General features: G+C 38.7%; 1 protein-coding gene across 25 annotated transcripts in view; it reads left to right on the forward strand.

Annotated features, from left to right (window-relative positions):
• The window catches only part of EPB41 (erythrocyte membrane protein band 4.1), a 188,242-nt gene that overhangs the window by 125,005 nt on the left and 40,392 nt on the right, over positions 1 to 22,845 (forward strand). For 9 of the 25 annotated variants that reach the window (XR_013348414.1, XM_077837803.1, XM_077837786.1 and 6 more), the window contains 13 exons: positions 1,948 to 2,035; positions 2,611 to 2,763; positions 3,797 to 3,894; positions 5,579 to 5,751; positions 6,663 to 6,779; positions 8,712 to 8,837; positions 10,347 to 10,472; positions 12,253 to 12,467; positions 15,127 to 15,183; positions 15,300 to 15,341; positions 16,195 to 16,257; positions 19,338 to 19,517; positions 21,241 to 21,291. Coding sequence is in view for 24 of the 25 variants with exons in the window: in XM_077837803.1 (XP_077693929.1) it covers positions 1,948 to 2,035; positions 2,611 to 2,763; positions 3,797 to 3,894; positions 5,579 to 5,751; positions 6,663 to 6,779; positions 8,712 to 8,837; positions 10,347 to 10,472; positions 12,253 to 12,467; positions 15,127 to 15,183; positions 15,300 to 15,341; positions 16,195 to 16,257; positions 19,338 to 19,517; positions 21,241 to 21,291 (1,489 nt within the window). In the remaining variant the exon portion in view is untranslated. The remainder of the gene's footprint in view (positions 1 to 1,947; positions 2,036 to 2,610; positions 2,764 to 3,796; positions 3,895 to 5,578; positions 5,752 to 6,662; positions 6,780 to 8,711; positions 8,838 to 10,346; positions 10,473 to 12,252; positions 12,468 to 15,126; positions 15,184 to 15,299; positions 15,342 to 16,194; positions 16,258 to 19,337; positions 19,518 to 21,240; positions 21,292 to 22,845) is intronic. The other 16 variants (XM_077837780.1, XM_077837792.1, XM_077837793.1 and 13 more) reach the window with 14 other exon arrangements.

Raw genomic sequence — 22,845 nt, forward strand, 5'->3', positions numbered from 1 at the left:
ATAACTAAATTAAAACTTTTTGAAAAAAAAATTTTATCTTATATTGTGCATATTTATGCTAATGTACTGACTTGTTCAACTACAGAGACCACACTGAATTGTGTATTTATTACCCTACCTCTCTTCGCACTCTTTAAGGAGCCTGCCACCTTGGTATATAAGTATTGTACAATAACCTGAAAGAGGGGTGCAAGTGTCAGTAGTTTTAAGGGAAGAAAGAAAACCCTATAAAACACTAAGAACGAGCCCAAGCCCTTGTGTGGGACTTGAACCTGCAGTCTCTCTTGACCACCCCAAAGCTGACAGTTGAGCCACAGTAATGCTGATAGAAAACTGAAAGCAAAGGTGAAGCCCTTTCCACGACAAATGCAAACTAATAACATAAGCATAACCTGTAATAGTGGACTTCAGTCGAAGGGTGATACCAAAGCTATAATGAGCACCTCAAACTCACACGGTCAGATCAATATTTTAAATTGATATCTCTCTATTTGTACTGACGGGGAGAGGAAGTGAGGAAGATAAGCTTGTCCGTTGCTCTGTATCTTCCTTTGACTTCAGGTTATAAAGTACTATTTGTGATAGAACAGGAAACTAACATCGCTGAATTATTTTTTTGGCTATTTTATTCTCTTAAAAGAGCCAGTGAACATGAAGTATTTTGTGTAAAACAAAAATATTAAAAGTTGACCTGAATAGCATGGCTATATCTAAATTTGTAGCGTGACATAGTCTCCCTCTTATATAGATGAGTTCATTAATATTGGATGTTGTTCTGAGAACTTTAAACATCAGATGTTTTTAGGTAAAGAATTTCCACATAAAATGTTCTTAGTGCTATTGTCATTTTATTTGAACTATAGAGGGTTTGTGTTTAGGAGATGAATGTTGACCTTGTTGTTCCACTTAAAATAGGTTATTGTTGTAATATTAATCCTTTTTATTCCCGTTGGTCTGTGCTGTATCATGCCTGCATAAGACATAACACTAGGATTTACAGTTTACATAAAATTTAAAGTGTTTTGTAAGTAAGATATCAAAGCAACAAACAAAACTAAATGTATATAAATGGGTACTGTCCCAATATAGGATTTGGACACAACTTGCAAATAGAACCCTATTAACAGAGACATTTCAATAATACTGAAAATATCCCCATTATCAGGATGTTTCTCTTATCCAGAGTTGCATTGTATTGCCTCTCCTATGGACAGGCACTATCTATTTCCAGAAAATGTCTCATTCATCTAGGCTGCTCCTAGTAGGAGTCTCCTATTAAGTGATTTCAACTGCCCTGGCATTTAATTCTCCGAACAATAGCTGGATTCTGAAAAGTATTGAGTGGGTACCGCAGTTCACTGTTTGCCTTCAGTAGATTTAATTTGTTCACCTTTTTTGCAAATGAAGTTGGCTGTTTAGAGAATCAATGCCATGATTCGTACAGTGATGCTTTTCTTTTTCAGTCTTTGTTTACTAGGGTGACCACATTTCCCAAAGAGAAAATGGGACATCGTGTGGGGCTCACCCGAACCCCCGCTTGTGTGCCGGGCTGGCACAAGCCACTTGCTTCACTCCCTGCCCCCAACATTCCACCATGCCCCCACTCTTTTGGCAAAACTGGACAACTGGGACAAATGCCCAGTTTTCCCAAAAAAATTAGGGTGCCCAAGAGAGGGTTTAAGAAGGGGACTGTCCCGGCCAAAATGGGATGTATGGTCACCCTGGGTACTTCAGAGGCATAAGGTGTTGAGGAATTGTCGTAGAATAAATACGAAGCAGTATCTTTTGTAAACATAACATTCTGCATTCAGAAAAGGAATTCAGCAAACCAAGGCTCAGCAATTCTTTTGCTAAATAAAAGATCACTGTCTATTGCTTTTACACTAATCATTATTATAGATAATAGTAAGTTCATTGTCTTTTGTTTTTCTACATAACCTTTTTTAGATCCATGACTCCAGCACAAGCAGACCTTGAATTTCTTGAGAATGCAAAAAAGCTCTCTATGTATGGAGTTGACCTTCACCAAGCCAAGGTAAGGATTTTGTTGTTGTTGGACTAGGTTGGGGCTCACAGGTTCCTTATTTCAAGAGCCCTGATCAAAGATGTAGGCAGTCAGGCAGCCAGCCACCCTTGCAGAAATGCAAGCATATAATAGATATGTTGTAAGCATTACTGCAAGCTTTATAAAAAGGAAGTTACGCTTCCTGATTTGCTTCTCTGTATATTAGGTAGATATAAACCTACCAATGTAGACAAGCCCTTAGTCTGAAGAATTTAAACTAATGTTTGATCCTGAAAAATAATCCACTCTCAGACTTCTTGTAAATACAGTATAAACTCTAAAAGATCAGACACAAACTTTGAGCAGATGGGGTTGGAGAAGAGATCAATAGAAGAGAGGAGGTTTTAAGGAGAGATCTGAAGGAAAGTAAAATTGGCCCTTGGCACGTGGGAAGTTGGAAGCTGTTCAGGCATGCAGGACAAATGAATTCAGTAGCTATTTAGGAAAAGACAAAAGGAGTGTATAGAGAAAATGCTGGGTGATCAGTTGTTGGAACTTGTAATTCCAACACTGGTGCAGGTATAAATATGTATTAACTTCCTTAGGACTTGGAGGGAGTTGACATCATTCTGGGAGTCTGTTCCAGTGGCCTTCTTGTCTATAAAGATAAACTGAGAATCAACCGCTTTCCTTGGCCCAAAGTGCTGAAGATTTCCTACAAACGCAGCAGCTTCTTCATTAAGATCCGGCCAGGGGAGGTACATTGCCAGTTTATCTTCTATTTTTGTCCTGTATTGTAACAAAATATTTTCTAATTAGTGTCCAGTTTAGTCTTGTTTGCATAAAGAACAGAAAAGTGCTGTGGAGATTTAAAGTTGTTTCTATAATTGCAGTAGTACAATTGGTTTTTCATTTTAAATTATAACTTATTTCCTGTCTTATTTGGCTTTGTAGTAGATTCAATTTATAATATAAAACTAAAATATCTGTCTCAGCCTATAACATTGCATTTGAATGATAAATTACATAGTAGTTAGCTCCACCTACTTGTAGACTATGGTATTCTGCTGTTGAACATATTCTCATTGGAACAAGTCAAGCATATAACAGATCTTTGTGGCAGAAATACAAATATAAACAAAATATTTTACCATAACCAAAATGAAGCAAAATGCTTGATCTTTCTGATAGTACTTGGAAACATACTTTTAATGAGGAGAACAAAAGATTGTGTGGAAAAGAGATTTTTTTTTCTTCTTGCTGTGGAAAGCAAGTAGCTGTTCATTTCATAAGACCTTAGATGACCATTCGTAATGTTGTACTTTTATCAATTGTCAAAGTATGTAGCAACATGGTATGTGAGGGGCTGAATCATGCTGTTTTGACTTGTACGTGGATCTCCTTCCCACATGAAAAGGGGAATGGAGTGGCCTCTGCTGCATTGTTTTACCCCCACCTTGTTGGATCCTGCATGAATGAAAGCAGTCCACGTTTTCATTTGTGTGGTGGAAAATCCCTTTTAAAAGGGATCCCAGAACTGCTGCAGAGAAATACAGGCTCCATATAGAAGGGCCTATACCTTCTTGCAGATGCCTGGGTATCATCATATATCTACAGGGTTTGTGAGCCAAACCCTCATCTCTCTAGTGGAAGAATGCCAAAGAAGTTCTGTGAGGGGAATTTCGGAGTTGCTTGCCTGGGTTTTACGTGGGTATGTTCCATGTAGTGATTTTCTTTTGTATACATCACCTGTAGCTATAATAAAATAATCCGCTTTGCAATTTTCCATAGCATGAACAATATGAAAGTACCATTGGATTCAAACTACCTAGTTATCGGGCAGCTAAGAAACTGTGGAAAGTCTGTGTTGAACATCACACTTTTTTCAGGTATGCCTTGCTTAAAATTGTAAAAAAAAAAATCTGTTTTTTAAAAACCCACTATATTTAATAGTGATACTAATTTTAAGCCTCAATTTTTGTAATTCCTTTGCTGATAGATATGTCTGACTCTTCTCCATAGTGATTTAAGGTAATAAGGTTTGTAAAGAGTAAAAAGTGTGTATGGTGACTGAGTTTTATTTTAGGATTTCTAAAATAAATCAAGCTAGCAAATGAATGTTTAACCATTGAGAACATAACCTAGGAAATCCATCAAAATACAGAGGTTTTGAAATAAGGCACTGAAAGTATAACATCTGTATCTAAATGCCATAAGAGAATGAGAATAAAGAAGTGTTTGCCAAATATCTAACTCCGATATTGGTTACTTTATCTGGTATCTCTGTTGGGTATTGTTCCATCTTTACCCCTAAATGGTTTCTTTTTAATAAGAGATTGAGTGAAATAGAGGCTGACATTGAGAAAACCAGTGACAGAGTTCCTTGAGAGCTAAGGATGTCAAGGTTTGTAGAAAGATGCTGGTTGCTGTGCTGGTATCCACTTTGCAGTGGTGTTGTATCAGAAAGTGCCTCTCAGCTGTGGGATTTTGAGGTGCAGGTACTGATATGAGAAAGGTCAAGAAAAAATTCTTGATAATAGTTCCTTTTTGTAAATGAATATAACTTCAGATGAACCGTTGTGCTAAAGAAATAACATGAGATGTTTCATGCAAGTCTTTTGGTCTGAAAAATGGTTGCTGGATAGTAAATATATGTTAGACTCTCCCATGTTAATAATCTAAGGCCCACTCCTTACTCCCTAAAGCTTTTTCTTGAAGAGAAACCTAAATGTTATATTTTTGGTTAATATAGAAACCTTGCAGGTGGGGGATCCGGGTGCTGGGGAGTGGAGCTTGATGGGGTGGGGGTCCAGGTGCAGCTGATTGGGGATTAATGAAGTGGACTCTGGGTGTACGGGGCTCATCAGAGGGGTCCAGGTGTAGGGGGGTAGGGCTTGTCAGGGTGAGGGTTCGATGGGTCATCTTAACGGGGGAGCCTGAGCTGCTGCCGAGGGGATGCTGCATGCCGGGCTCCCGCTTCCTCCCATGATTCCCCTATCCCCTTTTCTTCTCCATCCCCCTCCCCCTGCCCTATTCCACACACCCTTCCTTCCACACTGCCTCTTCCCCCCCCCCCCCCCCCAGCACAGGAAACAGGAAGGCTCCCAGCACACAGAAAGGGAGCACGACAGGCACTAGGACCCAGGAGGCAGCATTCAGCTGCAGAGTCTGGGGAATAGACATGCAACCTCCTTGAGCTGGGCAGATCTGTGCTTGCAGAAATGGGGTGGGGCAGTGGCATGTAACCCCGTGTGCCCCCCCCCATCTCTCGATTCTGTGGGGGTGCAATCCCGCCTGCCCCAAACTGCACTCATGGTTCCCCCTGTGCCCCAGCTTCCCTTTGCTTCCCTGCTGTTTTCTGCAGAGAAGCACAGGAATTCTGTGGGGATTGGGGGTGTTTTCTGCAGGCATGTAGTCATGCAGAATCCCCCCAGGAGTACATTATGTGAAGAGATCATTTAGAAAAATATTCAGTTTTTCTGTTGTGGGCCCCCCTCCATCTCTTTTTAATTTTTTTCTATATAGTATGAGTGATTTGGAGATATAAAACTAAAATACATGTGTACCTTTCAGGCTAACTTCCCCTGAAGCACTTCCCAAAAGCAAGTTCCTGGCACTGGGCTCTAAATTTCGTTATAGTGGACGGACGCAGGCCCAGACAAGACAAGCTAGTGCATTGATTGACAGACCTGCTCCACAGTTTGAACGAACAGCAAGTAAACGGGCATCTAGAAGCCTTGATGGAGGTGAGTGAAGTTTCATTACCTTACTGTAAGGTTTCCATACATGAAGTCCACCCCATATTTTTCTATTGAAAATCACCCTGTAGGCTTAGGCTTTATAACTTTTTAAATTATTATTATTATTATTATTATCATTATTATTAATAATAATAATTCATTTTAGATAAAGAAGAAAGCTGATGTAAAGAGCCTGAAACTGAGACAGTGCCTGGAATGTATTTCTAGACACTCAGTTGTAAGGAAGTGCATTTTGTTAATTTTAATTATTAAATAATCAATTCTGATTCAAAATTTGTGGTCAGAAAAATTGTTTTGAGGGAAATAAATGGGTTTGTTATAAGCTCATAAATGACAGTGAGGTGACACTTCATAGAACTATCAAATAAGACAAGCAAAAAAGAATGTTGTTGTGAATTTAAATTGTCCTGAAGACTGACCCTGTTCCTAAAGTCCGTTGAAACAGATTTCTTTTTAATCTGAATATGAATTATTATATGCTGAAGCAGCACTCATTCTCCCCAAGACTCTTTTCTTAGTTTTGAATATAATAACTCAAGTCTTGAAAAGATGCCATAAAACACTTCAGTAAAAAGTCTGTACCTGCTTGTCCTGTTGCCACCCAAAGCTAAAAGAAAAATAGTACATTTTAACTTTGATGTAGTTTTTGAAAACTACTAACACAGATCTAGCTTTGGATCCCCATACTACATCTGGGATCCAAGTGGTGGTACTTGTTTTGTACTGCTAGTAAGTACCATAGGAGAAGGGAAAGTTCTACTTTTACTAATCTTGTGCTTTAATATCAGAACTTGGAAAATAAAAAGAGCAAATTAATTCTTCTATCCGAATTGAAGTCTGCAGCCTTCTCCATATGCTACATGAGTAGCTTGTTAACATGTACACAATTTCTTCAGCTAAACATACGTCTCAAAAAATTGAGGTCAGACCTATATTGGAGGAGAAGCAGGAGGATGTGGTGATGGTTGAGATTCCAGAATCAAAACCTGTGGAACAGTTCCGAGAGAAGCCAGGTATAGCTGTGGTGGCTATGACTCTCTGCAGTGCCTTTTCTATCCTTTCCTTTTTTATGCTTGTTCTTGACCGCTCTGAAATGTTTCACAAATTTTGGCCTTTTTTTCTTTATTTCTTTGCAAGATGTGTCTTTATAATCAGGCAGCCAACAGGCTGGGATGGGTTTATGTCCTTAAGTGTGGAGAGTTGTTGGAATAGAATTGCTTGATTACACTTTTTAGACATGTATGCAGTGTAGTTGTGGCTGTGTCAGTCCCAGGAGATTAGAGAGACAAGGTGGGTGAGGTAATATCTTTTATTTGACCAACTTCTGTTGGTGAGAGAGACAAGCTTTTGAGCCACACAGTGCTTTTCTTCAGGTCTGGGAAAAGTACTTTGAGCATCACAGCTAAATGCAAGGTGGAACATATTGTTTTCTAAGGGACCATTCAAGGTAGAGTGGCCCATTAACATCTCTGCAGTGATAGGACAAAAAGAGGGGGTAAGTGGGTTACGGATAGTTGTAAATCCAGCCATAAATCCGGCAGACTTTTAGACAGAAACTCTGCTCAGATGGAGAGATTTTAAAGATGTAATTACATTTCAAATAAGACTATATTTTAAATTTCTGTACTTTTATAAATGCTAGATTAAAAATTGTGGAATATTGTTTTTGTGATCTTAAAACATCCACTTCAAAACTCTTTTTGGATTTCATCTTAGAGGTTGCTCCCTTTTTTTTTTTTTTTTTTTTTTTTTAAGTCTTGTTAAATATGTTTTGCAGTTCATGACATTTTTGGGGAGCCATCTGAGCCTAGATTTCCTAGGACATGTTTATTATTTGTTACAACTGTATCTTGTTGACTTCTTGGCAAAGAAGCTGAGATGTGTATAAATTTTGTATATTGTTAGGACAAATGTGTGTATTATACCAATGGTGTTATCAAAGATCTGCTCTGTTCACTACTTCTCTAATAATGAAAGGAAACTCATGATGAATGCTTACTGGCACATAATTCTATCCAGCCAGCATCCTCCATATCTGTGTTTGAGCAGAGTCCCATTCTGCCACCCCACCACAATTCACTATAGAAACCTTGTTTTGTAGCCATAATGTTTCTGTCCAAAAAGATATACACAGGCCCATCAATACCTTTCCTAAAATGAAGACTGATACAGGCCAGTCATTCCCATCTTCTTCCACACCAGAGTGACATCTGCCTATGCAAGTGTTGCCAGCTCCTGCTGGCTTTACAGTATCAGAGATTGATACTGAAATCAACCCAGGCCTCTCACAAGACACTGCAAAGCACTACCAACTAAGACACCAGGACACAATTCTGATTGTTCTCTAGATCTATGAACTTAGGGAGGGGCAGGGTCTCAAGTCCATCTGGCCCTGGCTCAGAGGCTCTATAACTCAGAACTTTTTTATACAGATGAAGTTGGATTATTACTGTTTGTGGTGTTCTTCTTGAGCTCCTGTTTTTCTTTTCTTTCTCATAGCAGCACCTTCATCTCATCAAAATCCCATAATTGAGCAGCAATTTCTGATACAATAACATTGCAAAGTGGGTGGGTATCAACAGGTTGCTTGAAAGCAGAGCAGTCAGTTTCTTTCTAGAAGCCTCACCAACATTTCCTTGCTACCAAGAACCTCCTTCACACCTTTTCTCTCCCACCCAAATTCTTCATTATAATACATTATGTTGATAGGACTGGAGTGATGGTGACGACTTTGGTATGCAATTGCAATGCAGGATTATACCAAAGACCTAACTCCTAGAGCAGCTTAAAACAGGCAATTTTAGTGTGTTGGCTGTTTTTTCAAATGTTAGACATATGCTGTCCTTAAGAGATGAGTCCCCATTGACCTTAACCGCACCATTAGTGACTGTTACTTCCCTGCAGTCTTCCATTTGGTATATTAATGCATTCGTAACTTCTTCTAGCCAAACATACTTTTGAAAATATTGAGATGAAACCAATAGCAGAAGAAGAGGAAGAGGAGAAAGTGGAGGTGTTTAAGGTTACTGTTCCAGAATCAAAATTAATGGAACCATTCCAAAAACAGCCAGGTACAGCTGTGATGACTTCTCATATCAGTCGTGCTAACATCACCTCCTACAGTACTTACATCTGCTTTTACACAGCTTATTTGTTATAAATGAGCAGCGTTATGGATTGCCAGTGTTGAAGGTGCTGAAATACTATAGAATATGGCTAGAATTTTTGCTGTGCTACTAACTCAATTAAAAACAGAGTAAATGTGGCAAGTACCTTTGATCATAATGCTACAACATCAAAGGTAGTTATGAGCAAGACCACTTTAGTGGGGTGGGGAGACATCTAAAATATTTTACAGCAGTGGTTCAGCAGTTCCATTGATACATGCACTGATACATACAGGTGGCAACCTCCAAAGGTGGTATACCTTGCTGGAAGTGCCACGGTATTGTCAATTTCATAGACATACGTGTCATGAATCCTACTAGCAGTATACAAAGCCTAGAATTGTTCAAGTTGTGCTCTCCCTGACCTGTGGCAGCTGTCATGCTGCACAGTTTGAGGAGTTAGATTACAACCTCCTTTTTTCATCCCATTGCACTTGACTGCTATTCACTACTGATTCAGCCTCCCCTGGAGTCAGTTGCTCTTTCCAAGCCACTCCATCGCTTCAAATAAACCTTTATTTGTCTTAAATAAAGGCAGATTACAGAAGTTGGAGTCTAACATAATGTAATAAAATAAAATGTAAAATAACTAGAAATATCACCTACTTGGATACTTTGGAAAAGGTTGATAAACTAGTAAACTAGCTCTGTGCTTAAATTACAGAATATCCAAATATTACCTTTTGCCGTGTGGCAGGCAAAAACCAGTTTCTCAGAGCCTTGCACTTTCAGCCTGCCAGCTGTATCCGGATCACATGGTCCACAATTCTGTGAGTCAGCAGAGCTGCTCCTTCCCTTTGTAGGGAAATCATCACTTTGTTCTCCCATCACCCAGTCTTTGTTTGCAAGGTACCCGTTCCCTCCGCTCTTTGGTCCTATCACATACAGCTCTGTGGGTCAGAGTAGTGGCTTACTCCACCTCCAAACCATGTACATTGTCATTGCCCAATTGTAACGATTTCTCCACCCAGCTCTGTTGAGATGGACCTTTGTGAACATATTGCCTCCCAGGCACTGAATCAGTGCACACCTGGCAGTTAATTGTTTCCTTTCTCAGCCTGACCACTCTCATTTTATGTGGTTCTTCATTATTATTCATAACAAGCTGTGTCTCTATAGCCAATACTATGCTGGGTACAGAAATACATTTTAAGTATAACCTAGTAATCAAAGCAATTAGTATTTTATACATCAGATAAGTAATTATAAGCTGCCAAAGGAAACTATGAATTTTGTTCTCTTTCTCCCCTGTCCTCTTATCCCAAAGCATCATAAAATTAGTAGCATAATTTTGTGTGCTGATATTCAGACAAGGTTCCTGAAGAGAGGTGGTTCTTGCAAGTTTGCTCTTGGTAACTTCTCCTTTTCCATGAAGTCTTAGGTGGCATTTTAATGAATGCATAATTTTTTTAGTCATACATGTCCATGAAAATATTGAGATAAGCCCAGTAGACGAAGATGAGGAGGAAGAGAAAGTGATGACGATGAAAGATCTAGAACTAGAGCCCAGTTTTCTGGAACCAGTGCAAAAGGAGCCAGGTACAGTTGTGATGGCTTCTCAACCCGTGTGGTTTACATTTCCTTCTACTAAGTCTGACTCTGTTTGCTACCTCACAACTACCACATACAACTTCTCCAGTGTTTGTCATTTCTACAGTACAAGCAGTCTCAAGGCAGTGGTGCTAGATGAGATTGTGTCAAAAGGATGCCAGGTCAATACTAGGCACTTACTGATGTGTAGGAGTAATGTTTTTAGAGAAACGTCATACCTTGGATTAATATGTAACAGTGTGAAAATTAAGTAAACTTTGGTATCAACAAGTTTGTGCACTTGATTGCCAGTAAAATTGTGTTGGCAGTTTTCTTGCATTTTTCTGTTGGTCTGCTATTTGTATTGGTCAAATACATACAGTATTTCTTCATTTTTTATTTGATAGACAAAGACAAAAAGCATTTAATACCTTTTTGAATGAGAGGCAAAACAGGGATTAGAGGATATCTAAACATACAGACTATGATCCTTAAATCTGAAAATTTCTGATGTCTTGGGTCTAGCTGGGTGAACTGTAGTAAACTAGTATTAGCTTGGACAAAGTACCAAGTGTTCATTGCCCTATTTGAGCCATAGGCATGGGAACTAGGGGTCGGGGAGTGCTGCAGCACCCCCAGGTTTTAGGTGGGGCTCGGCTCCTGGCCCCACGCATGGGCTCTCAGCCCCCTTACCCCTGTCTGGGTCCCCTTCTCCAGGAGTCATGGCCCTGCTCCTGGCCCCAGTTCCGGGGAGGAGGGGGAGGGGCACAGAGAGAGGTAAGAGGGCTGGCTTTCAGCACCCCCACTGTTAAAAATGTTCCAGCGCCACTGATTTGAACCAGTGGTTGACTTCATGAATATGAGCTTCTGTCAAACTGAATGTATCATTTCAGATAATGGGAAGAAGTTGAATTGGATAACCGTAAAAATTAATATGTTATTGTGGATATAGAAATTGCTTAGTGAATTGTTCGGGGTTTGCTTTGACATAAAGGATCAGTTTGACCACCTATTCCTAAACGTGTAAGGATTTTTAGAAACTAGATAGCTCAGAACTAGAATTGGGGAAGGAAGAGGGCTGGTGAGTTTTGCATGTACCTGATGCTTATATGTGAGGCTTGTCATCCTTCTGCTAACAAACACAAATTTGAAGCATATATGTTCAGTGCTGCACCTTTCACCAATTGGGAAATGATGGGTATCGTTCCTCAACAGTGACTCCTCTTATGGCAGGGGAAATCATCTGATGTAAAAAGTAGAAGTCTGCTTTGAAAGCTAACTGGAGACTGCTGCTTGTCTGTAAAGCTTTATAACTAAATAGTGATTTTTAATTGGCCAAAAGAAAATGCATAAATCTGATCCAGAGATAGTGAGGAGGTAGAGAATCTCAATGTCTGATTCAAAAACTTGTAAAGTTTCTGTTTGGGGATTTCACGGTTCGGTTAATACAAGTGATCACAGTTATAAACGTTTGTACTTTAAAGGTTTCATGGTGATAAACTTATATCAGTGGTGGTTGAAAGATCCAGAAACTCCTTGCAGGGTCACAAGTAAATTAGCATTTTTGGTGTGGCTTCTTTGCAGAGTGCAAGCTTGCTTTTTTACTTTCTGTACAATACCTATTATTAAAACTATAAGGAAAATAACCTCAACCTTTCTGTACTAAATGCACAAGCTGCTTTACTCCCTTTTTTTTAACTACAGTGCTCTAGTCTGGGAAGATTTTCCTAGTGATCTAGAAACATTACGCATTCTGAACCATGCCTTGACTCTTTTTTTCCCTGTTCAGCAGTAGCGGTGATTACACCTGACCGAAGCCCACGGCCCACCTCTGCACCAGCCATTGCTCAGAGACATGTTGCTGAACCTACCCCATCAGCTGCATCAGATACCAAGGAAATAGTAGTAGTCTCTAAAGTGGAGAAGGAAGCTGTGGAAACTGAGGGAAAGCGTGAAGAAATGCCACCTGAGAAGGCCAAGATGGAGCCATCTGAAGTGGCCAAGGTACGCTAGCCTCAGAATTACCATAAAGTGTTTATTTTGTGAGGACTGCAAGTGATTTTTGCTTTATATGGAATGCTAGCTCTAAAATGGCCTCAAATGGCAATGTTGCATTAGATGGGAAGGGGTAGAGAGGTATCTTATCCCTGTGTAGTCAGTGGACTGGGAATGGGATCCTCTCTAGCTAGTTGGTTGTGATTCCAGGAGAATACCTTTCCTGAACTTCAAGATACCATAAAAATATGTTACACTACATGTTATAGTTTTCATGTCTTAATTGTTCCTAGGGCAGTATACTTTTTTTCAGGGATGGTCCTAAACAAATTAGCTGTTACCTGTTGATCACCTGAAAATGGTATGTACCACTGAGAATTAGCCCCATATACAACTGAATTTGTTCTTGTTAACTAGTAACGCGTTTTACTTAAGTGGAATTGCCCGATATACACACTGTGAGAGAAGAATTGGGCCCAGAGTTTTCCAGCATTTATAGTGTAAAGTGTTGTTTTAATTGATTTGTTTTTCCTGGAGAGCTGTTAATGGACCTGACAGGCTAGCAGCTGGACTAAAATGCTGATTTATGAATATTGAAACACGTTTAGACTGTGTTGGATTTAATATTAAGTGGGATTACTTAAAAATTGGAAAGTTCAAATATCTGGTTCTTCTGAGAGTATTCTGTGTAAAATATAGATAGATAAAAATATAAGGCAGAATAGTATATGAAGAGGTATTCATCTTGTTTCAACACTAATATTTTAAAGTTTATTTTGAGAGAAGATAGCGGAAAATCTAGAGGCAAAGAGCGTAGATAGAGATTGCTTCCTGTCACTCTGAATGTTGTACATTCTGTTTTCCCCATATTGTTGTATAGAGAGCAAGTCTTGTATGGTAGATGTAGTTATAGTCCATGGAAGATCTATAGATATAAAATAAGCACTTGAGGCATGAGGGAGGAGACATTGCAATATCCTCACCAACCCCCCAAACAAGCCAAGAAATCTTTATTTTCAGACTTCAAGGAATCCCTGTAGAGATAATAAGAATTCCTGTTGGTTGGAGAAAACTGGTGGCAATCTGTTAACAGGGCCAAATTTGGACCTGGTTACATCTGGTCCTTCTCTGACTCGAATGAAGTTGCACCCACTTAAAACTGGCGAATTTGGCCCTTCAAAACCACAGTTGCCTAACATAATCACAATGTCACATTTTCATTATGTGTTATCCTCTTTGTAGCTTCTTAACGTACAGTACTAAGTGTATTCCTTTTGATATCTAAATGCCTCTCTTCCTTGCATAGTCATCTTGCCATATATCTATGTATATAAAAACACACATAAGAGATGAACAAATCAGTTAGTCAACAGGACCTTCTATATGATTAACAGAACACAACTTTTGGTGACACCACTGGTTAAAATTGTCAGTGGCTGTTGCCAATAGCGAAGACCTCTGAGCTGCTTTTAGTCATAAAGGCACAGAACAGGAGCACTGAGTCATTGAGGATGAGTGCCGAAGACTAATGGAGTCTTGCAGATAATTGAAACATTTTAAAACATCTTAATGCCACTCAACGGTTAAATTTAAAATAATTCCATTCACCCAGTCCCTCATTTATCCGACAGATTTTTCAAGTATTTACAATATTAGATTTACTTTGGCACTTGGTGTAGAAAGAATTCTTGTAAAATCCTGTAGACCCTAGAAGCTGCTAAACTGCTCCATAATCTAATCTAGTCTTGGGTTAATCACCTGTTTCTTTATCCTTGCATATATAACTATTTTTGCCTTGTGGCAACCAGTCTTTGTAATGTTTCCTGTATTTGTACTTTATCCCATTTCAACATTCTTCCTGCGTTGTGGTGGTGGTATTGCTATTTCAACAGGCCCGTCAAGGTAATCTTTCCAAAGTTACTTCAGTGATAGGCTAGCAGGAGGTGCAGTTTTATTTTAACGATTCTTGGTCTTTATCCTGCCTATCAAATGTAAGCATGCCACCTCTGTTACAGCCTGGATTGCCTAGGTGAATTGGATGAATTGAATTCCTTTTAACTTTTGAAAAGCTTTGAAAATATTGGTTATTAGCTCTACAGTTAAGGAGAATGGAAGACTCCGATCCAGTGCTACTGGTAGGTCAATTGGCTGACAAATGTAAATACATACTTATAGACAAGTGTATGGCCTGTGTTATACAGGGGGTCGGACTAGATGATCACCATGAAAGAACATCTTTATTTTTTGTCTTTGAAAAGTTGTATGTCTATTAATTTGAACACATCGCTTTTGACAGTGATCTCATTGGGGTATCAAATTGTAGATAAGCTTTGGAAACATTGGCTTACAAATATCCTTAAAACAAAAAAGCCTATCTTTGGTAGAACTATTAAATAAATGCTCTGTGGGGTCTTTTAAAACACTGATGTCAGTTTTACTTTCAGGTTTAGAAATGTGATGTTGAACTGACATTGCCACTGTTAGTTTTGTTAATCCTCTTCAAAAGACTGCACGCTGACTCCCGCACGTAGACTCCCGCATGCGGACTCCTCCCGCACGCTGCCATGCTTCAAAACCAACCTCATATTTCAGCTGTGTTTTGAAACTAAATGGTTTCCAAAAATCTACTAACAAGAAATGTTTTTACCACTTTATTTCTTAAATGTAGGTGGGGAAAACACACATGGAGGTCACATTGCCTACCACAAATGGTGACCAGCCCCAGGTTTGTGCTGATAATTATCAGTTAGGTTTTTCACATTTTTTTAAAAAGATTGTAAAATGAAGGTTCAACATAACTAAATAAACGAACATTTTTTGTTTTTTATCACTGCGAAACAGCAGCCTGCAGAAAAAGAGGAAGGTCCGACAAGAGTGAGGAAGGTTAGCCACTTTACACCTTCACCGAGCAAAATTCCCATGTCGCTCATGCATACTTAACATATTTAAAAAGACAGTGCTCCAATTTCTTCATGTGCTTTGATTTTTTTAATCTGCAAGTATATGTTCGTTTTCAAAACAGTTCAGCTTTTTGTCAATCTGAGATTGTTAAATAAATCTCTGTTAAAGAACTTCTTAGTGAGAAACATACTCTGTTTCAAATATGAATTGTGTTTCACAGTTCTGTACAGAAATAAAGCTAGTAACAAGCACAAGAAAATTGTACATTGAACGTTCCAGGAGATGCAAAAACTTAAGCACTTATGGTTTTATGGGGTACTTGACAGGGAAAATATGTAAAACACTGAAGGTATTTCAAGTATATTAATTGTAGTACACATTTTATTAAAATTCGTTTTAAAGGCTTGGAAGCATTGGAAAAACTACACGTACAATAACATTTAATGCAGCACCATACACACTTCATTATCAGGAAGTTGAAAATGTCTTAATCTTTGCAAGTCCTCCATAGAAAATGTTGAATACTTATTTGCTGAGAACAGGATGCCTTTGTTGTAGCAATGCAAATAAGCCAATGAAACTCTGGGAACTGTCTCTTTAAATTAAACTCATTACATTATTCAATTGTTCATGAGCAAGGTCCTCCATTTCTTGGTGGTGACTGTTCCTACACATGTTCTTGTGGTTTTATGGCCCATCCCATATTGGCACAATGCTGCGCTCCAAACATTTATTTAACATTTTTTTATTTGCCAATTTGCGATTCCCGCAAGAACAACACTTTAATTTTTTGTGCTTTTCTTTTTTTTGTTCCCCCTTTCTTTCATTTTCACAGAAAAGATCAAAGAAACTAGATGGTGAAAACATTTATATCAGGCATAGCAATTTAATGTTGGAGGTTTGTATGAACTTGACGCTTATTTCAGTTGCGTTTGCCTGGACCTTCTGCATTCTTTGCTGAACTCTTTTTCTTCCTCCTCTGCTGCTGAATTTGTTTTTGCATGCTGTTGCATGAAGACTTTTAAAAAATACGCTTATGCATGTCAGCAATAAACATGACGATGTGCTGTCATTTCTCCTACCTTTTTTGGTTTTCATTCTTTCATACTTACCAGAAAAATATATGATTGGGATAGTCCTGTGATAAATCTGTTTCTAGCATCCTAGTGACTTTATAGCATGTTTTTTTTCCTTCAGTCCACAAATAGGAAATCTCTGCACTGGTACTCAGAATAACATGAATCACACAGGATGCAAGGATATATAGAGAGAGAGACTCTCTCTTTCTCCTTGACTGGGCCAAGGAGAATGGAATCAAGGATGAATCACAATTGAGAACATAAAAACGAGACTGACAGTAAAGCCGCAAGCTGTATAAACTACACAGCAATCTTGTTCAGCATTCTTCAGGAGGGCTCATGACACTATTGCTTGCTCACAGTAATGTTAGATGAGGCCTTTTTTACTTTCCAGAGAACTGCCAATAGAATTTACCATCATTGTTGCTGTAATTTTTCTCTAACCACTTTCCTGCTCTAATGTATTCTAGGAAACATAGAGTTCTCCTCCATTGGAACAACCCGGAAGCAAGTCCCCTAGTGTCTGATGTAATTACTATCCCTAGCAAAGTGTGTCCTTGAATGCACTTCAGTATGCTACTGCTCATCTGACAGTTGCCATGTATTCTGAAGATGCTAGGGTGTATTCTGTCATTTCATGCACAGGTGTAGATCTTGGATAGTCTGCTTTATGCACTGAAACTTAAAATTTAGAGGGCTCCCATGCAAACAAGATCTCGAAGACTGGAACGTTCCAATCATATATTTATACATTGTTACGGAAGACACTTCGTGGCTTCTGGTACTGACTCTTTCTGTGTGTTGTGTTTCTATTAACGATTACAGCTTCAGCAGCTGATAGGGGTTTTCTCAGCAGTTGTTTTTGAAAATGAAATGTACTAACTGCCTTTTTTTAAATCTTAATTTAAAGCTTTGTGGTTTTTGGTTTCTGACTGCTACAATTTTAAGCTTTTGGACATCAGTAAAATGGTCAACAGGAGTCATCTACAGTCAGAGTGCAATGAGGATTTCACCCACCATTTGTTTAGGCCATGCATAAGCTAATTGTTTATCTGTTCTCAATGAAAATTTGTATTTCTTAAATGGCTTTTTCCTGCTAGTGTGGAACTTGGCTCTGGCACATGTATTGTATGCTCCAGTGTGCTTCATTGTGCCCCAGCCTCCTCAACCTCTTACTGTCTTCCCCTGCTACCCGAAACACTTTTGTTAGAGGTGTTCACAGACCCTCAGCTAGAAATGGGCAACTAAAAAGGTTGTGATGCCTATTGTTTCTTCCTTCTTATTCTGTGTATTTGGCAGATCAGATTAAATCCAGCAGACTGGCTGAGTGCAGGAAAATGTTCTTGAACTGTTTTTATTGAAAACTGTTACTGCTTCAGATCTTGAACTTCTGTGCTTCATAAATTTATAAAAAAGGGGAATAGGAAAAATGTGTAATTATTTGAGTGCTTTGCTCATTAAAAGAGGCGTACAAGAGCAATTCAAACTTCTGTGGGATACATCTTGCTAACTTTAGTTTCCACGTTAATACTGTTCTGGCAGGGGAAGTCCAAATGTGAACAAAGTGCTTCTTACCGGTGCAGGCTAAACAAGAGGAGTGATCTTTGTGTTCTTTCAATCCAGAATCCATGGCAGGGCTCCTCTGCATGGTGTTGCTGATTCCAGCTTCTGAGCTTACCATGGAGTCTTCAACAGTCTTGTTCATGCTTTTTCTAACTAGCAGACACTGATCTCATGTTTTCATGTGGGACAAAAGATAAAACTATTGGTTCCCCATGGATACGCCAAAAGAGAAAGCTATATTAATTAAGCACACTTTTATCCCTGCTAGCTGAAGGCAGTCTGTCTTTGGTAAGCGTGCAGAGTCACGGGACTGGGTGACCAGACAACAGAGTAGCCTCTTGTGACAGGTATTAATTTAAAGCAAATGCAAGCAATCTAGTCTTGCATAAGAAAGTGACTTAATAGGTTGAAAAACAATTGAATGTATAGAGAATAGAATTTGCAAAATCAGATTTGCCAATGACTCTGTTTTGCTTGGTTTTTGCGCTGTCTTGAAATGTCTTTGTTCAGCTTAAGCCTGTTTTAGTCAAAAGGCTTTGTTTTAAACAAACTCTGTTTTTACTTGCAAGGCGAGGCTGTTTTTGAATGAGTTAGTTGAATAATGGACTTGTGTTGAAGTCTGTGCATTTATGCTGTAACCTGGCATCACAGAATAAAGAGTTAGCATTTTTCCATATCCTTATCATTTTAGCTTGGGTGCACTGGTTACTCTGACATAAAGTAGATGCTCAGTTAGTTTTAGGAGTCATTTTCTCATCTCACATTTTGTTAACTAGTATGAAACCACCTGTATAGTTCCTGGAAGGAATGAGGTGTGGGCAAAGAAGGTTATGAGGTTGCTTTTTTAAAGATAACTTCATCTGGGAGGGGAAGAAGTGGAAACTAGAAACAAACTCTTAAATATGTTAACAGCATCTGTGAGCTTCCCTTAGATATTCAGGGTTAATGGAAGAACAACAAAAGAAGGAAAACATGCAGTGAAGAGTATGAAATCAAATGGTCAGGGTTCTTTTAGTTCTGTATCTTGATATTTTAAATCCTCTTTAGGTGAAAATTCAAGTGTTTAGACTATAATCTCTTTTGCTGAAGTAAAAGATGACTAATGTCAGGTCTCACTGCTAGAGGGGCAGACATCTTCCACATAATTAAAATGTGTACCTCAATCTGAGGATAGAATAAAGGGGAGGAGAATATTCCCTTGTATGTTTACAGAGTGAGTGCAGCTAATGGAAATTGGGAACAACTTTGAGTGCAGCTTGCTATCTGGCAGCACAGGCAATTTTAGATGGCCTCTCTTTATGTGCATCTTCATTTGATGTTTTTTTTAAAATCATAGGAACTAGATAAAACTCAAGAAGAAATAAAGAAACATCATGCTAACATCAGTGAGCTGAAGAAGAACTTTATGGAGTCCGTCCCCGAGTCCCGGCCTAGTGAATGGGATAAGCGCCTGTCTACTCACTCCCCCTTCAGAACATTTAACGTCAATGGGCAGGTCCCCACCGGAGTGGAAGGAGTGAGTACTTATGAAATGTGGTATTGACTGATTTTATATTGTAGCAACTAAATACTGACGTTAAATGAACATCTTTAAATAGTTGAGGACTAAACTTGGCTCATCTTATATTTCTGGTTGGGGACATTTCAGATGTCTTTTTTGGTGGGTTTTAAGAACAGCATTGTTGCTGAGGGTATTCTTTTCTTTTTTTAAGCTTAAATCACAATTCTTTTGTGATACAGTATAAAACAATATTGGAGCTTCCTATCTGGCTTTGTAGCAACATTGCTGCAACTAGAACTTTGTTTTCTTGCTATCAGTTTCAGCATTACAAGAGCACAGACTTAAATAGTTATGTTGGGATCTGATTTATTCAAAATACAGGTGGGGGTAAATCTTACCTTCCAAAATAGAAAATGTCAAAATTGATGTGGATTGTAATTTTAAATTTTAGCTTCAAGAATATTATCACAAGCCATGGAGGAAAAAAAATTATGTATTTTGGATGGTGCCTCTAAGAACCAAAAGTTACAAGGCTTGATAAGCCAGAGAGGAACCTTATTAAGAGAATTTTGTATGTAACTTGGCCCTGATCTTGCGTCAGGATCTGCCCGTGTGTACTCATATTCCAGTGAGATGTCTTACTAACATCAGTGGGCCTCCTCACGGGCACTGGGGTATACAAGGGGTTGGGCCCTGGCTTGGTAGAAACATAATTGCTTTTTAGGGAAGTGTTATCCATATTTGTAGCAGTTATGCACATTCATAGGCCTCTTGTTTAGTTGCATAACATAAGAATGTTACTACTTTTCAATACAAGTAAGCTGGAGAAGCCAAGAGATCAGTCAGTCTGCTGTCTGGTCTCTTCCTTACCGGTAGTCAGTATCTTACTGGGATGGGCCCTGTCATATTACTACTGCTGTTACTTAACACATAATTAAAGCTTCTAGATCAAACTAATTACAATTTCTTGAGCAATGATAGTTATTTGTCTTAAAGGGAGGGAGTGAAATCCTAGCTCCATTGAAATCAATGCCAAAACTTTCACTGCTTTCAGTAGGCCCAGGATTTCACCTCTCCGCCCCTCTCACCTCGCCTCCAACTGCTGTGGAGACTGTTTTTCTCTGCTTGACTTTTAAACCATGCAAGTGTGGAAATTTTAACATGGAATAATCTGGGGGGAGGAGGAGGAAGTTGCCAATTAATTTATTAAACACATGAAGCCACTTTAGAGTTTGATTACTGAACTTTATTTTAAGAAGCCTTTCTGCAGGATGCTTTCCAGTAGAGATGGTGTAGGGGTCTCCACCCGTAAGAGTATTTCACAAGACGGGAATAGTGTGTGCTTACCAACCTGCAACTACAGTGGTTTGCTAGCAATTCTTTAACACTGTACTAAGGGTGGTGCCAGCCCTATGTGCATCACTTCACTGATACCTGTCTCTGGAAGTTCCACCACCTGTGACATGATCCTTCTGAAAATGGCATTTCAGTGAAGGTGATTTATGATCATAACATGAGACACCTGCAGGAAGGCACATGGATAGTATTTTAGTTTGCCTTCACGTCATTATCAAATGTATAAGGAAGATAAATTTGAATGTAATATAATTCTTTTTGCTGATGTACCATTATACTATTGTTGCAAAAATCCTGGCATTCTATATGGGGTTATCTTTCTACTATTCCTGTATCTTACATTACCAGACAACTGAACTTTACACACTTTGTGTATGTCCAGGTCAAGAAAGCCACTGTCCTATCCTCTGAAAGAAGGGTTGGTGGGCCAGAGGTAAAGCTGCTGTTATGACATGTGCTTCTGAACCAGAAATTTGCTATTGTAATGGCACTAAGCAAAAACTCAACAGCAGCTGCTGAGTAACATTTTTTTTTTTTTTGGCAACATTAACTCACAGCCTCCTGACCTAACACCTTAAAGGATTTGCACTGCTGCAGCTTTTGCAGCTTTCAATTTGCTTATTTCGGCGCATGGCTGGTTGAAAAGCTGCATGAAGATGTAACCGTGTATTCGGAAAGAAAAACTATTATGAAAGTTTAACAGTACCCTGTTCTTTTTATGTTGTCTTCCCTTCCTTTCTTTTCCGTTTTGTTTTTTGTTTTAATAATCATGTTACTCTTGCATTTTATTTTATTTCTTTTGCTGCCCAGTCCCCCAGCTACTTTCTCCCTGATACTCATCACTTAAGGGTGTGCAAAGAACCAGTCCCAAAATACAAGACTGATCAAAGGAGGTTGGATCAATTGAGAGAGCTTAGGGCCAAATTTTTTCTTTCGTAGATGTACCGGGTTTGACTATGCTTGGCCAACTGAAAGGATGGAAAGCATTTCTTGAATAAACTGCAATAAATTTTCCCAAACATTTTTCACAAGTGCTAAAGCATTTGTTTGATACTGTGTTCATTATAATTTCACATTCTTTAGATTCTGAAGACTCAGATGCACTAAAATGTAAAACAAAATCCAGGGAGTTTGGAATGTTACTACTAAAAACATTCATATTCCATACTCCTGATTTCTAAGGGATTGAATATTTTGCATTCATAACTACAATATCATTTTGAAAAAAGTGGAAATTTTGATACTATCTTCATTTGCAAAATTTTCAAAACTTTCAAAACAAGATTTTATCATCTGCATTAAAATCTAGATGTCAAGCCTTATGAACTGTCACTTTTAAGGCCAGTATAGTACAGGAAGTTATAAAAGACTGCATTTTTTATACTACCATTTCTATTTGTAATACAACAAAATTAACTTTTCTCAACCATTTCAATTGTGGAACACTTAAGTACTAGATTTTAAATTATTCTTCTCTCAAAGGGAAATTGCGACCACACGTGAACATGGCCCTAAGATTAGTGGATTTTATGGAGATGATCATATTCAGAAGTTAAGCTAGAGGATATTACTGAAGTGCTTCTATCCTGATTTGAGCCTCCACAGAATTTGTCATTCACAGCAGTTTGCCAATTTAGTAATAAAATATTGATCAGAGCCTCTGGAAGACCTGTCCTAACACTTTGTACATCCCTAAGTACCATTTTGAGCACTTCCCATCTATCATTTTTGTTCATCTCTCTGTCTTTCTTGATCTTCTACCATGAAAGCAGACACAGGAACGTCCTCTGTTAGTACAGGATGAAGACAAAATAAAAAAGCAGATGCCTTCTGAGACATCATTGCCCCAGCAAGCAAAAGAAGACATTCTTCCAAAGGTTTCTATTCCAATTCCTGAGGAGCAGAAATCACTCAAAAAGTGCCACCTATACTCTAGTACTTTTCCTTCTCCTCACATTCCCTTTATGGTGTCCCTTTTTGTGATCCT

This window comes from Eretmochelys imbricata, chromosome 19 (genome assembly GCF_965152235.1).
Source record: "Eretmochelys imbricata isolate rEreImb1 chromosome 19, rEreImb1.hap1, whole genome shotgun sequence".
NCBI classification, from domain to species: domain Eukaryota; kingdom Metazoa; phylum Chordata; order Testudines; family Cheloniidae; genus Eretmochelys; species Eretmochelys imbricata.